The sequence below is a fragment of the Plasmodium berghei genome (assembly GCF_900002375.2).
Source record: "Plasmodium berghei ANKA genome assembly, chromosome: 7".
In the NCBI taxonomy this organism is placed as follows: domain Eukaryota; phylum Apicomplexa; class Aconoidasida; order Haemosporida; family Plasmodiidae; genus Plasmodium; species Plasmodium berghei.
The window spans coordinates 146103-162154 of NC_036165.2; the positions used below are offsets into that span (position 1 = coordinate 146103).

General features: G+C 21.9%; 3 protein-coding genes across 3 annotated transcripts; 2 read left to right on the forward strand and 1 right to left on the reverse strand.

The window, feature by feature from the left end:
• Window positions 1-235: 235 nt before the first annotated feature.
• Window positions 236-6370, reverse strand: PBANKA_0702900 (SET domain protein, putative; the record flags this gene model as incomplete). The annotated part of the gene is made up of 1 exon (XM_034563927.1): window positions 236-6370. One exon carries the CDS (start codon window positions 6368-6370, stop codon window positions 236-238), a length of 6135 nt encoding a protein of 2044 aa, XP_034420775.1.
• Window positions 6371-8943: 2573 nt separating this feature from the next.
• PBANKA_0703000 (magnesium transporter, putative) lies at window positions 8944-10679 on the forward strand (the record flags this gene model as incomplete). The annotated part of the gene is given in 2 exon segments (XM_034563928.1): window positions 8944-9828; window positions 9840-10679. 2 exon segments carry the CDS (start codon window positions 8944-8946, stop codon window positions 10677-10679), a joined length of 1725 nt encoding a protein of 574 aa, XP_034420776.1.
• Window positions 10680-11332: 653 nt separating this feature from the next.
• On the forward strand, window positions 11333-15834 carry PBANKA_0703100 (conserved Plasmodium protein, unknown function; the record flags this gene model as incomplete). The annotated part of the gene is made up of 2 exons (XM_034563929.1): window positions 11333-14899; window positions 15007-15834. The coding sequence occupies 2 exons, from the start codon at window positions 11333-11335 to the stop codon at window positions 15832-15834; spliced, it is 4395 nt and encodes a 1464-aa protein (XP_034420777.1).
• Window positions 15835-16052: the final 218 nt, after the last annotated feature.

Sequence of the window (16052 nt, forward strand, 5' to 3'; positions counted from 1 at the left end):
GAAAACAACGGCATTACAAATTTGTCTAAAAACAATTTGTTTGTAAATAGAAAAAGTAAAAGCGTAAAAGGTATTCCGATAATGAACACTTCAAACGGAAAATTATTTAGAGAATTTGTCATAACATAAAATATATTAAAAAAATATGCGCATACATATATGTATGTACATTTGCATAACAAGATTATGTGTATTTTAAAAAGGCCACTATATGATAAGCACCTCCGTTTTTTGACTATCCAATATATCCTTTGCACTTTTTCGAACGACACATACATTTAATATTTTTGTAGTTAATTCCGTAATGGTATTTCAGGGGTTCATTTGGACTTATATCCCTTGATGAAAATACCCCAACGGATGGATAACTATCACCTCTCCATATTGTTATAACATTAACATTAGGCTCACATGAATGATTTAAAAAACGAGCAACGTTCGAAATAAATAAAGCATCAATACATGGTATTTTCCAATCATCGGCATAAGTTTCATCTACTTCTGCAGTTTCAATAAAATAATTAAAATATCCTTTTTTGTCATATTCATGCTCCCTAGATATCATTTCTTTTCGAGTTGTTATTTCACCTACATAATGCATAATAAGTGAGTTTGCTTTTATATGTGAGCATGCAACTATATCCCATCCAATATCGACGGTTTTTACAACTTTTACAGGATAATGTAAACCTTCTGGAAATTTATTTATACATTTTAGTGGGTCACATAAACAATTTCCTGAACATGCAGCTAAAACATTAAAATCATTAATATCATAGTTTTTATTTCCATCACAATATATTTCATTCGTTCTTTTATGTTTCAGTGCTTTGCAATATCCATTAATATATATTTCATCAAAATCTTTTTTATTATAATTTTGGGGGGTACACCCAGAACATAGAGGTAATAAGTTATATGGAGGTAATCGAGAAAAAAATATTGTTTTGTTAACATAAGTGAAATTCATAGGGGGTAATTCATTATCTACATCATTTTCAACAGGAATTTTAAATTTTTCTTTTCCAGCAGATAAGTCTTCATATGGATTCCAATTATCATCAAAAGGTTTTTTCAATTCTATATATGCTGATATTGCTTCTTTATTTTTTATTGGGATAAATAAATGAGCAGGTCTTTTTGCTAATTCACAATTTATAGATATTTCACATTTTTTTATTGAAATATTTAAATTTTTCAAATTTTTAGTTCTTATCATTTTATTTTCATTTATTTCTTTTTCAAAACATAATGTTTCTAACATTAAAACCATTGGTAAATATTTTCCTAAACACCAAAATGGATATTTTCCATTAAAATCATTTTTATTTGCATTTTGTTTTCTTTTATTTTCTTCTTCATTATGTTGATATATGCTTATCGGGTCATTATTTGTTTCATTTCCTTTTATATTATCAACCAATACACTTTGATTAATTTTAGAATTTACTCCTGAATCTTTAACTTTCATTTGTTTATATTCCTTCATACATTCTTCATAAATACGAACATCAGAGTTTAACCATTCTGTAGCAATATTTTCAGTAATACATTTTTTTCTGATAAATTTATATATATGATTAAAATTTGTAAATGCTGTAGATTTGTAATTTTTAATATATGGTACCCTTAAAGTCATGATTATTTCATTTTTAAAAAAAACATTAATAGAAACCGAATTTTTTTCATCTAAATTTTTTTTTCTTTCATATATACTATTATAAAATCTACAATTACTAGGAATAAAGCATTTATCCATATATAGTCTTTTAAAAACATATAATATATCTCTTTTATATTCCAATGTTGAATAATCATTTACAGTAAATGCATTCGCTATTTTATATATTCCATCATATCGTATACCATAATTCGGACCATATTTGGTTTTCAAATTATTATGACGAAATATTCTTATTGGCATTTGTAATAAATAGGAATTATATAACGCATTAGCATAACATTTTCTAAGGCTTGATATTTTGTTACTTAAAAAAGATAGCAAATATTTTAAAACAAAACAATTTCCATTATCTGTAAGTATGTCGTTTTTAGAATTTAATATTATTGATGATACAATATGCTCATTCTTATTTATTGGATGCAAAAATAAATTATATGATGTATATTTACATAAAAAAAATAAGGCTATATGATAATTATGTGAAAAATGAGTATTCACTTTTATATCTAAGATATTAAAATTGCTATTATATATCGAATCAATAGTTAGCATATGTTTTTTTTCTTTTTCACTTAATTCAGTTTTAATTATATCATTTTGAAAGTTAGTATAATTTATTTTGTTTAAATTGGTAATTGAATTATTACAATTTCCCTTATTTTCCATAATATTATTACTTTCATATATAACTGTATTTATATTCGATTCATTGTTCTGGTTTTGGTTATTAACATTTTCATTACCATTTAATTTGCCTTCAAAATTATTTGAAATGTTATCTTGTAAAACTCGAGAATTGGTATTAGGATATTGTATTCCTTCATTAGTGTTACTAGCCAACATTATTTCGTTATTTTGGGTTCTAAAACTATTATCTACATCTATGATTCCAATAGTATTACAACTGGTATTATTATTATTCACCACAGAACCAGACTCCAAACAATTTCTATTAACGTTGTATTTATGTGAACCCTCAGCATTAGATGCCTCATTTTCTCTATTTTTATCATTTAAATATCCAGAATCATCACGATTATCAATATAGTTATAAGTCTTTGTATTAGCATGATGCTTTGCATTATTATTATTATTATTGTATTGTTTCATTTCTTGTTTTTTTTTATTAAGTTCATTATTTTCTATCAACATTTTATAATTATTTTTAATCCTTTCCAAAAGCATTATGCTTACATTTTCTAATTTTATTACATCTTCGGTACAACTTTCATCTGGATTTATATTTTTTCTTCTTCGTCTTCTTTTGCGTCCAATTTGTTCATTTTCTTTTTCTATACTTTTTTGTATTTTTGCTTTTTTGGATATACGTCTTTTTCTTCGTCGTCTTTTTATCAATGTCATGGAATTACAAAATACTCCTTTTTTAATTAAAGCTCCATTATTATTTCCGTTACGATTTCCATTATTGATAAAGCATCCTGTTTTTGTTATATTCATTTCATTGATAATATTATTTTCTTTTTCTTCTTTTCCATTTCGCCTTCTTAAAATTATTTTTTTTTTATATTCCACATTTCCTTCATTTTTTATTCCGCTTTTTCCTACATCTACTCCATTATCATCTTTAATAGTTGCATTATTTTCTTCATCACACTTTTCAGTATTCTTTATATTCATATCATTTTCACATTCAGTATTAGATATATTTTCTATACCATTTGATTCTTCTATTTTACATTTAACTTTATTATGCATAGAATAATATGATAAAGAAGATTCATTATTATTTTTTCTCAGAATAATATTATCACTTTGCTCAGTTTCTAAACCAGTCTCATTACTAGAACCTATATTTATAATGTCATTAAAATTTCTATTATAATTTGGTTTATTTTTTACAAATAATAAATTTATTTCTTCATTTTTATTTTCTTCATTTTTATTTTCTTCATTTTCATTTTTAGAAATTTCCAAATCAAAGTCATTATTATTTTCTTCGGTTTTAGAAATATCTATTTGTTCATTTTCATTATTTTTCATATTTGTAATATCATAATAATTTGAATTTTCTCTTTTTATACGATTTTTTAAATTGTATTTAGTGTTACTATTCCTGATTCTGTTTATTTTTACATCTACCACGTTTACATTATTTTCTTCGTTTCTTTGGTCATCTATATTTTCTGACAATTTATTATCCAAGTTATTGATATTTTCTTGATTAAATGCATTTTCTTCATCTAATTCATTTTCTTTTTCATTTAAATTTTTTTTTTTTTTTTTTTTTTCAATATAATTATCTTGTTTACCTTTAATTATTTCATCAATAGATTTTTCTTCTTTTATAATTTGGTTTTCATTTTCTTTTGAAATTAATTTATATCCCCATTTACCTCTTCTTCTTTTTATTATTTTTTTAGAATCAATATTATTAAATTCATTATTTTCATATTTATAGTTACCATATAAATAAGACTTATTTTTAAGGCTTTTTCGACGTCTTTTTCCTTTTTCTTTTTTTATGACAATTTCTTTTGTTTTTCGTCGTCCTCTTCCTTTTATTTTTCCTTCTTTTCGATTTATATTATTATTATTATCTTCATCTATTTCATTATTTTGATCCATTTCGATTATATTATCATAAGTTTTATTTGGCTGCACATTTTTTTTAGCAAATTTTATATTATGAATATTAAAATAATAAGAATTTATAAAATCAATGGCTGTCAATTTGTCTTTATTCATATTTCTGTAGTAATTGTTAAACATTGATAATATTATTGAGTGTGTATCTAACAAATTATCTTTAATTCTCCAAGTTCCATTTCCTTCTATACACATATTTTTATTTTGTATCTGAAAATACAATCTTAAATTTTTAAATAAACAAAAAGTATATATTAATTTTAAAGAACTTTTTAAAGTTGTTATATCATAAGAAAACAAATTATATAACATAAATTGTTCAATTGATGAATCTTTGCTAGATGTTATATTATTAAAATTAAATCTTTTGCCATTTAGTTTTTTTATTAAATTTAATAATGTCCCTTCTTCTTCAATTGTTAAATATCTTTTAGCAACATTGCAAATAAACCCCATATTATATTTTTGATCAAATATTATTATTATTTTTTTTAAATTTTCATTTTTTATAGAGTTTGACAATGTACTACTTTCACTTGTATTATCATCATCCATCTTTAAAAAAAAATGTTTAGAAATTTTTATATTAGACATTTTGTTAATCATATTATCTAAAGTGTTATGCCCCTCTTCATATCCATAATAATACATGTTATTATTATTACTATTATTATCATTATTATTACTATTATTATCATTATTATTACTATTATTATCATTATTATTACTATTATTATCATTATTATTACTACTATTATTATTGTTACTACTATTATTATTGTTACTACTATTATTATTGTTACTACTATTATTATTATTATTGTTATTTTTTTTTTTTCCATATATGATTGGCATATTGTGTTTTCCAATTTTATATTTTATATTTCCATTATTTACCAATACTGATTGAGATTTGTTTCTTCTGATTCCTTTATTTTTTTCATTTGCATTACCTTTTTTTAATTTTCTTTTTCGTCGCCTTCTTCTATCTGTTTGTTTATTGTCATTTTCGAACTTAATAGATGAATATTCTTTTATTTCAGTCATATTTTGATCACAACCCTTATAAGTGTCTTTATATTTATCCTCATATTCCAAAACACATAGTCGGTTATTATTATGTATACTGTTGCTATCATTTATTGTTATTTGGGTATTATTTTTATTTCCCTGTACATCTATAATGTTGTCATTTTTTATATTTGTACCGTCTTTAATATTATTTGTAATAGTTGAATCAGTAGGATTAGAAAGAATATAATTATTACTATAAAACACACTACTATTATTATCATCAATTGTTAAAAATCCATTTTCATTTTTTAGAGAATTTTTTTCTCTTCGCCCTCTTTTACGAGCAACTTTAATATTATTACTATTTGTATTTATTGAATTTTCTTGTTTTTTATTTTCATAGTTATTGTTGGATTGAAAATTTTTTTCCATTATTTTTAAATCCATTTTGTTTTTTTCCTTTATATTAATATTTTCGTTACCCACATTTATTATACTATGTGCATTATCATCTTCATCATTTTTTTCGACATTGCTAGAACATAAACTAATATAACTGTTTTCTCTATTCTTATCGTTTCCAATCAAATTTGTATTATTTTCATTTTTCATAGTATCTGTGATTGAATAATTTTGGATATTTTTTTGTAAACTTATTTCCATTTCAACGTTTCCCTCTAACATAATTGTCGAAGGTAAATCATTTATATTATTTTCTTGAGCAAATATAAGTCCAGAATTCTTCATTTCATCATCTGTGTCTATTATCATATACTCCTGTTCATTATTATTATATTTCATTTCATTCTCATTTTTTTCTCCATATTTTTTTGTATTTTTTGTTATCAAGAAATCATTGGTTTCTTTTTGGCAATTGCTAATGTTTGTGATATTCGTATTATTTTTATTTCGATTAATTATTTCATTATTATAATGCTTCTTTATGCATTCATTATTCGAAATATTATTATTTACATCGTCATTTATATTATTACTACTCAAAATATATAGGATTTGCTCTGCTTTTCCATCTTCATCTATTGTCCTAATAACTCGTTCCTTCATTTTTTTATTATGTTATCATTATATATATAATCAATACATTTCCCCTTAATGGTGTTTACCCCTCAAAAAATATATATATTTATTTATTATTTTTTTTTTATAATTATGAATAATAATTTAACCAACTATACTATAGCTTGGTTTTCATGCATATAAAATATTTAACGAATAGTACAAAACCAAAATAAAAATAAACGAAAAAATATTTAAAACAAAAATATATATAACAAAAAAATAAAACGGATGTAAGCAAAAACAATCAAATAATATAATATATTTTAAAATGAGCTAGTGTAAATATATTAATATTTTTTCATATAAAATATATAACCATCCAATATAATATTATATGTAAGTGCTACATATTAAATTACATGGATATTGTATTTTACATTTTTAGATTAATAATCGAAGCGAGCCACTATATCATTTATTTTTTTTTTTTTCTCTTTTCTTTTTATTTGCTTTCCATTAATAATATGTTAAAAAAAATTAATATTTTCTATAAATTTTCATAAAACATATTTTCACTAATCCAAATATTAATAAAAATACAATTTACAAGATGTTCCAATTGGTAAAATTGCGTCTAAGTATGATTTTTTCTGTTTAATATAAAACGAGATACGATTTAAGTTGCTCACATTATTTTAATACATCACTTAGAAATAAATAATAAATAAATAATCCAATCCGTATGCTTATTATATTTATTTATTTAATTTATCTTTATTCATTTTATTACTCTAATTTATTTATTTTATAAATTCGAACAAATATAATTACCATTAATAGCTGAAATATTAATAAATACATAATATATTCATATAATAAGTCTTATGATTAAATAACTAGTTAATAAGTATAGACGTTCATATGAAAAAAATCCAAATGTAATATTGGTACAAATAAAAAAAAAAATATATATATATATATATATATATATATATATATATATATATATATATATTTATTTATTAAAATAATAAGTTTTTAAAATTGCAAAAAATTGATTATTATTTTATTATTATTATTATTATTATTATTATTATTATTATTATTATTATTATTATTATTATTATTATCAATATTATTATTATTATTATCATTCTAGCAATTTACAAGTAAAAGGTAATATCATGTTTGGCCCATTTAATTTTTCTTAAAAATTTATTACATCATAAAATTTTTAGATTACATATATTTTTGCATATAAAATAAATGAATATACCAAATTTGCAATGTTACATCGTTATTCCCCAATATGCTACATAAATAATACCATAGTCAAATATACTAATAAATATACAGATTAATACTAAAACACCGAAATATGTTTTATATTGACTTATAAAGTTACACCTTTTAAATGAAAATAACTTGATATATTTCAAATTCTTTCCTTTTTATTCTATATAGGTTTTATTACAACACTTTAAATTATTTAATTTATCCATCCCGTTTTTTACATAGTTCGTATATGGCCTTAGTTATATTCGCTAAATAACTATTTCTTTTTTTTAACTGTTTATACATACAATATCCATAAATTTCTTCATATTAATTTTGTATATATATATATATATATTAATGTGTTTCTTATTTAAGTTATGCTTTATTTGGCTGTCTTTAATACTCATTTGTGTCTTTTTCCGCCCATCATAAATATTTTAAAATTAATGTATAAAGCCTTATATATACTTATTAAGTTTTTTAAGTATTTTTACTGTACAGTAATAAAAAATTTATATATAAAAAAATAAGTATACATTTTTTAAATTACTATATTCGTTCTTTTTATGTAATATTGTAAAAGTTCCAGTAAGTATAAATCCTATATGTTGCAACATTTTAGCAATATTACATAAAAAGAACGAATATAGTATTTTTACAATAATCTTTCAGTCTATTTAATTAACTAAATAACACCATACATATCTTTACTTATTTACATTTTCCTTTTATTCTAGGAAATGCATTTCAGTCAGCAAACGTCTTCATAAATATAATATCCTTTTAATTTATAACTTAAAAAAATATACTACATCAAAATTAGTATTTCTAAATAAGCTATCCTGCTTTTTATTATCCCCTTATATATATCCATATTTTTTTATTTATAAACCCGTATGCATAAAACTGTTGCCCTTTAAATAAAGGATCAGCTATGTATACCTAACTGTCAAATTATACATAGTAATATGCAATTGTTCTTTTAATATGTCCAAAAACTAAAAAGTACAATCACAAGTATTTATGATTAATAACAATTTTAATCTTATGTCTTTTTTATTTTTATAATAAAACGATTTTTTTAAGCTAGATATTTGCTTCGCAATGAAGGAAATAATTTTTTTTTATGATCAAGCAATATTTTTTTAGAAAATATTTAGCTCAAAATATAAAAATAAATATTTTTTTAACGCATATTTTGAAAATTTATGGAAAAAATGTGATAACTCATTATTTTTATTTCCCCAATATGTTTTGTATTCTTATATATAAAAATATATTTTTTTTTTAATTCTCACTTTCTATACATCACTGTTGTATACATCCCTTATCAAAAAAAAATGAACGCATCATTCATTGGAGTAATATTTTGTTTTATTGGATCGTTTTTAGGGGCATTGGGGGATAAATATGTTCATGATAGTTATAATATTGATAGCAATAAATTATATGCAAATAAAAAAAAGACAATGTGGATAATTGGAATATTGTTAAGTGTAATAATCGATCCAATTTTTACAGTCATTGCATTATATTTTACTTCAGCAGCAGTTGTTGCTCCGTTTTCGGGTGTGCATATTTTATGGAATTTAGTAATAACAAATGTTTCGTTAAAAATCAAAATCAAATTACATCAATATATGGGAACATTTTTTTTAATATGCGGTATAACTTTAATTATTACATTTTCAGAAAAAAATACTGATATTCTTAATATGAAAGATTTAATTAATATATATTTACAGCCAATAGTCATCATATACATTTGTTCGGTCTTTCTTATAATAACTATATTGTTAATTATATGCATAACCCCATTATTTTGTAATATTATCCATGAAAATAAAAAAAATACAAATAATAGTAGCATAGATATTAATGATAACCTTGATAATCATATTAGTGATATGAAAATTTATCATGATAAAAAAAATATTAGCAATTATAATGAAATATCAGAAAATTACGAAAAAAAAATAGATCAAAATATAAGTAAAAATTTAATTGGCAATGTGAAAAATAATATTAACGATCATATTGAAGGTGCTACATGCCCTAACAATAATGAAAATGATTGTTTATATAAATATACTTATAATAGTAATGATTTATATAACAACACTTTTGAGCATTCATCTAAATATTTATATCTTATTTATAGTAGTAACATTCCTAATAATAAAAGTGAGCAAAACAATAAAGCTATACACCGAGTATATAATTATAAAAAAAAAAAAAAATTGCTAATAGATTATCGAGAAAAGAAGAATATCCCTTAAGTCGTTCAAAAAAACTGAGATTAAATCATTTATTAAAAAAAAGACAAAGAAAATGTAATAGTGGTAATACTAAAAGGTATCGACCCCAAAAATATAAAATTATGCTTATTAATAATAAAAAAAAAAAAAAAAATATCGAAGCAAAAGATGATAAAAAGGAGAGACACTTGTATCATAACAAATGCGATAACAGCAACGAAAATATTCAAAGTAAAACAAATTTGACAATAACACAATCTTATATATATAGCATGAAAAACTACAAAAAAAACGAAGAAATATATTATGAATATGCACACACACCATTTTTGCCATTTTATTCAAGTCACAGAAGTATGTCAGATTATGAAAAAAAAAAAAAAAAAAAAAAAAAATTTTGCTCCATTTATTACCGAATATGTTGTTGTACATTATGTGGAATGTCAGGAGGATTAGTAAATATATTTTCTGAACATATAATAACAATTTTTTCATACGAACAATTTTACATATTCCAATATTCTTTCACATACCTTATTACAATTTTAACATTATTTTGTTTATCTAATCAGCTCATTTTTTTAAACGTTTCCCTATCAAAGTTTAGTGTTACATCCGTTATCCCTTTAATTATGTCAAATATTGTTTTCCTTAGTAGTCTAACTACTATTGTAATGCAAATAAATGAGTCAAAAATGAGCCGTTGCAGTATTCTATTTTTTTTATTAGGGGCATTTTTAGTTATAATAGGTATATTATATTTGCAATATAACATAAATCAAGTACTATTCAAATATTTTAGGAGAAAAATAAAATAGAGTAAACGAAGAAAAAAAAGTTATGTTTATGAAACCGTTTTATATGTTTTTTTTAAATGTTTTTTATCTTTTTCCATGTGCTTCGTACTTCTCAGAAATGCTGCAAAACGAATAGTACTCATTAGTAGAAAATATTGAAGAAATCAAAGTAAAAAAAAAATACGCAATTATGAAATATAATAGAATGTGAGGACAAGCAGATAATATACAAAAATACCATATAAAAAAATATTGTGAAATAGGGTCATACATATAGGAAAGGAAATATATATGGATTAACTTTTTTTTTTTGTAAAAATAAAATGGAAATTGAGAAAATATTATGTCCATTTATTTTATATATCCATATCGTTATAATTTTTATCGTATGGTAGATCATATATTTAATTCAGTCGTTTTGAATTGAAACATTTTTTAATAATTCGTAATTAGAAAATCGTGTTACTTTAAAGTTATGACAATGCCAAGATAAATATGCACATTTAATTTGTTTTATTTACTATATTATTAATATTTTTATTATTTTATTTCCTTTATTGCTTATCTGATTATATATTAAGTAATGTATACTCTATTCCCAAGTTTCATTATTTCCAAATTTGTTCTTTTTTATTGCTCATACAAAAATGTAGTTATCATAGCAAGGAAAAGAGATGATATTCTTGACTTTAATTGTTATTTTTTATATATATTCTTTTGAAGGGAGTGGCGTGAAAATATGTTCATATTTGAAAAATCCTCAAATAATTTTAATGAACCCAATAAAAAAAAGATATAAAAAAACAATGTTATACAACAATGATAGTGAAAACATTAACATTAATGATAATTATGAATATGGAAAAAATGATTTGTTTGAATATTTTGCAAAACTAACTTCTGAAGAAGAAGAAAAACTTAAAGAAATAAAAAAAAATAAAAAAAGAATTTCAGTTACATATATTCAAAATTTGCCTAAAAAAAATATATTATTAAAACGATGGAAATATGACTTATTTGAAAAAATCAAAGAAAAAATGAAAAAGGATGAAGAAATGGAAAGAAAAACAAAATTATCTAAATATAAATATAAATTACCAATTGATTTTTTTAAATTAGGTGATTCAATAAAAGGAAAAATTGTAAGTATCCAAGACAATTTGATCAAACTTGATATTAGTTCTATATATTTGGCACATTTATATATAAAACGTTATTTTAATGATAAAACACAAATTCATAAAAAATATAAAATAGGAGAATGCATTGATGTTGTTATTTCTTATATTCACAAAAAAAACAACATCATACAAGTTACAAATGATGAAGAAGAAATTAAAACTTTGCACACAAACTTGAAACGGCTTAAAGACGCGGGTTTTTTCAAAGATCCAAAAATGGAAAAAAAAAATGATCCAAAAATAGTTGATGAAAATGAAACTAGTGAAATAATAGAAACAAAGGAAACGACAAAGTTAGATGATGAAAAGATAAAAGAAATACTCGGAGTGGAGTTTCAAAAAAATGATGAAGTAAACGATTTAATGTATGTAAAAGAAGAAAATGTAAAAAAAAAAAAAAAAAATATTACAGAATTTAAAATCGAAGATATAGTAGATGGTGTTGTTAAATTTATAAATGAAAATGGAGCATATATAGATATAGGATGTAAGACACTCGCATTTCTAAATCTAGGGCATTATAATAAAGATCCAAATTTTTTTTTATCGAATGGGGATAAAAAAAAAAATAAAATAAAAGTCAATGATTATTTTAAAAACTTAAAAATAAGAAAAATAGATGTATTAAATAATAGAATAGAAGTCACACCATATACCATACAAGAAGAAGCATGTTTAAGAATTATAAATCAACAAGAATCAATAAAAGACCAAAATAAATATATTCCTTCTCTCACATATATGACAAATAGTTACCATGTAATAAATTATCTCAAAAGGTATAATAAAATGAAAAATGAAAAAAAAAAAAAAAAAAACCAAAATAAAAATAATGAAAAATCAGACATGATTGATAATATTCACAACTTGTTTGACAAAAGAGATCAATTAAACAAGTTAAGACAAGTTACTAATTTGGAAAAAAAAAACATTTCTTCTTTTATATTTAAATATAATGAATTATCATCCCCAAATAATAATTATCAAGATATTTTAGAACAAAATGCAGATAATCAAGATTTTATTAAAGAAATTGCCATTGACACAAATCATCAAAATAATACCCAAGTTTTTGATTTACAATTTTTTAAAAATAAAAATAAAAAACTTAAAAAAGAAATTGAAAACTATAGAAAAAATGAAACTCAAATAGATAAATCAACAAATTATCAAAATAAAGAAAATAACTCTCAAAATTATCAAACTCCTAATATGCTTGATCAAATGTTTACAAAATATTCTCCACAATATAACAGTACAAAAGAAAAGAATAAATATGAATATTATGTAACTACTTCTTCAAATATATCTAATAACGATGAATATTATGACAATTTTAATGATATATTTCATCTAAAAAAAAATAATAATAAAAATGATGATTATGAAAACCCTGAGCAAGATGGAAATAAGCCCGCACTTTTATATTTAAAAAAAAATATTGCAAAAATTAAAAAAAATATATTAGAAGAAGCAAATCAAAACCAAAAAAAAACCACTCAAACATCTTTTCCCTATCAAAATGAATTCACTGACATCGATTCAGAAGATCAAATAAAACAATCAGATATCGAGAAACATAAAATATATGATAATATTGATGATAATGATAATATTGATGATAATGATAATATTGATGATAATGATAATATTGATGATAATGATAATTATTTTGTTCAAAAAGGAAATCAAAAAAAATCGTTGGAAAATGAAGAAAGTGATGAAAGAAATGAATCATTTTTTGATGTCAAAAAAAACTTAAATTATATTTTAAGTCAAAATATAAATATGAAAATAATTCAAAGAAATAATAATGAAGATTTAAAAAATCATGAATTAGAGAGTTATAGTGATAAATATTATGATGATAATGAAAAATGGATAGATGATGCATCTAAACTATTTGGAGAAAATATAAAAACATGGGATGAAAAAATGTATTATTATTTTGGCAGCAAAGACAATATATCTTTAGACAATTTAAATATTTATGATGAATATGAATTTAAAAATAATTTGATAGATGAAAAGGAAGATGCATTTAATAAATATAATGAAATATTAGATTCAGAAAATTGGAAAATTTCAAACGAAAAAGATTTTATTAGTGCAGTATATGCAGATACACAAAGTAATAACTCAGCGTGGGCTCAAAAAAATAGTGATAAAACAAATGATGACGAAAAAAACAATAGCGAACATTCACAATCATTATTAGATGGTCAAACGAATTATAGTATCGATTCAAATGATGAAAATATGCAGATATCCCCAATCGAAAACGATAAGAATAACAAGTATGACCATTTAGAACTGAGTCAAACAGATGCATCTACTTCTAATATTTTGAATAAAGAAAAAATAAACCAATTTAATCATATAGAAGAATATATAAATACATTTATAAATGATGAACAAAGCCAAACAAATATAAAAAACACTATTTATTCTGAAACTAATAATAATCCTTTATATGAATTATCAAAACAAGATAAAAAAAATGAAAATATTCATAATGAAAATAAAAATTTAAGAAACCAAAATAAATATAGACAAGATATACATGCACTAGAGAAAAAAAATATTCATTACCATTCGGACAAATCAAATCAAACTTTTGATAATGAAATGTCTAATAATACAGAAACTAAAACCGATTCGGAAAAACACGATAAAATAAACATTGATCAAATTGTAAGTAAAGCCTTATATATTGGAAATATGTTTAAAAAAACTGAAATAGAAAGATTAAAGAAAATAGAAAAATTAAAAGAAATGGAAAAATTAAAAAACGAGGATTCTACTACATATTTCATCAATGATAATAACGAGAATAATTCCGAATTCAATCAAATAAATAATTTTCAAAATCCAATTTTAAAGATAAATACAAATTTTAAATATAAAAATATCATGAAAGCTGAAAATGAACTATCTACAGAACCACCTTTTCAATTAAATATAGATCAATCCAATTCAAAAAAATTTAAAGATAACTATAAAAAAAATATAAACAAGGATAGTGATGAACTAAAGGCATATAAGAATGCGTCCTATGAGGTATATTAAAAAAGGAAAAAAAAAATAACGAAAAAATACATCCTTAAAATATTCCTAAAAATTTGCACATTTTTATGATATAAACATATTTTACTTTTTCTACTTAGGTACAAGGATATTATAAAAGAAAAATAAAAAGTGCAATGGATTTAGATGATATAGACAAAGAAACCGACGCAGATGTAGAACCCAATGCCGAAATAGACTTCTACGTTGATGATATAATAAATAAACCCCGTGAAAAAACAAACAAAGAAAATTTAGAAACTAATAATCGTGAAATATATATAAATAACACCTTAAATGTTGATAGTAAAAAGGATATGCTTCATTTATATGGAGAATATGATTCAATGGCTCAGGACAGTTATTTAGAAAAAATATTGCAAAAAGAAAAAAATACAAATAAAAATGCTAGTAAAGATATTGAGCTTATTATTCAGAGCTATAGATATGCTAATGAATGCCCAGAAAAATTCATAGAAAAAATGAACAAAGAAAAAGAAATCGAAAATGATGAAAAACAAAAAATGAACAAAATAAAACCAGAGCACAACTATAATGAAGAATTTCAAATTGAAAATAACCAAAATGAATTACCCACAAATTTACACATTAAATCAAAAAACATCAACTCAATCGATAATATAAGAAATAACATGAAAAATGAATTTAATTTTTTAACAAATAAAAGTGAATCTTTAAAAATTTTATCACTGAAACTGGGAATACTTAAAGAAAGTGATTTACATTTGTCTGATCAAGAACTAATTAACTATTTTATCAATAATAAAAGATTTAGAAGAGTTTTGAAATTTTATAATGTAAATATAAAAAATGTAACTATACCTTTGATTTATAAAATTACAAAATTGTTATATTTTGAGAGACCTTTCCCCAAAAAGGAAAAAAATCATAAACTTAGTATTGATTAAAAAGGTTAAAAAAAGAAAGAATATCTATCATTGAATTTATCCGAATATAAAAAAATAAAAAAAATAAATAATATCCAAATAAATGAATATATAATTCACGTATTTTTTTTTTATACTTCCTTTTCATGTTATAACCCATAAAATGTTCACCCATTAGTTTGTGTACTTCGTTTCGGTTTTTCACCGATTATTGTTTTGTATATATGCATTTCCAATAT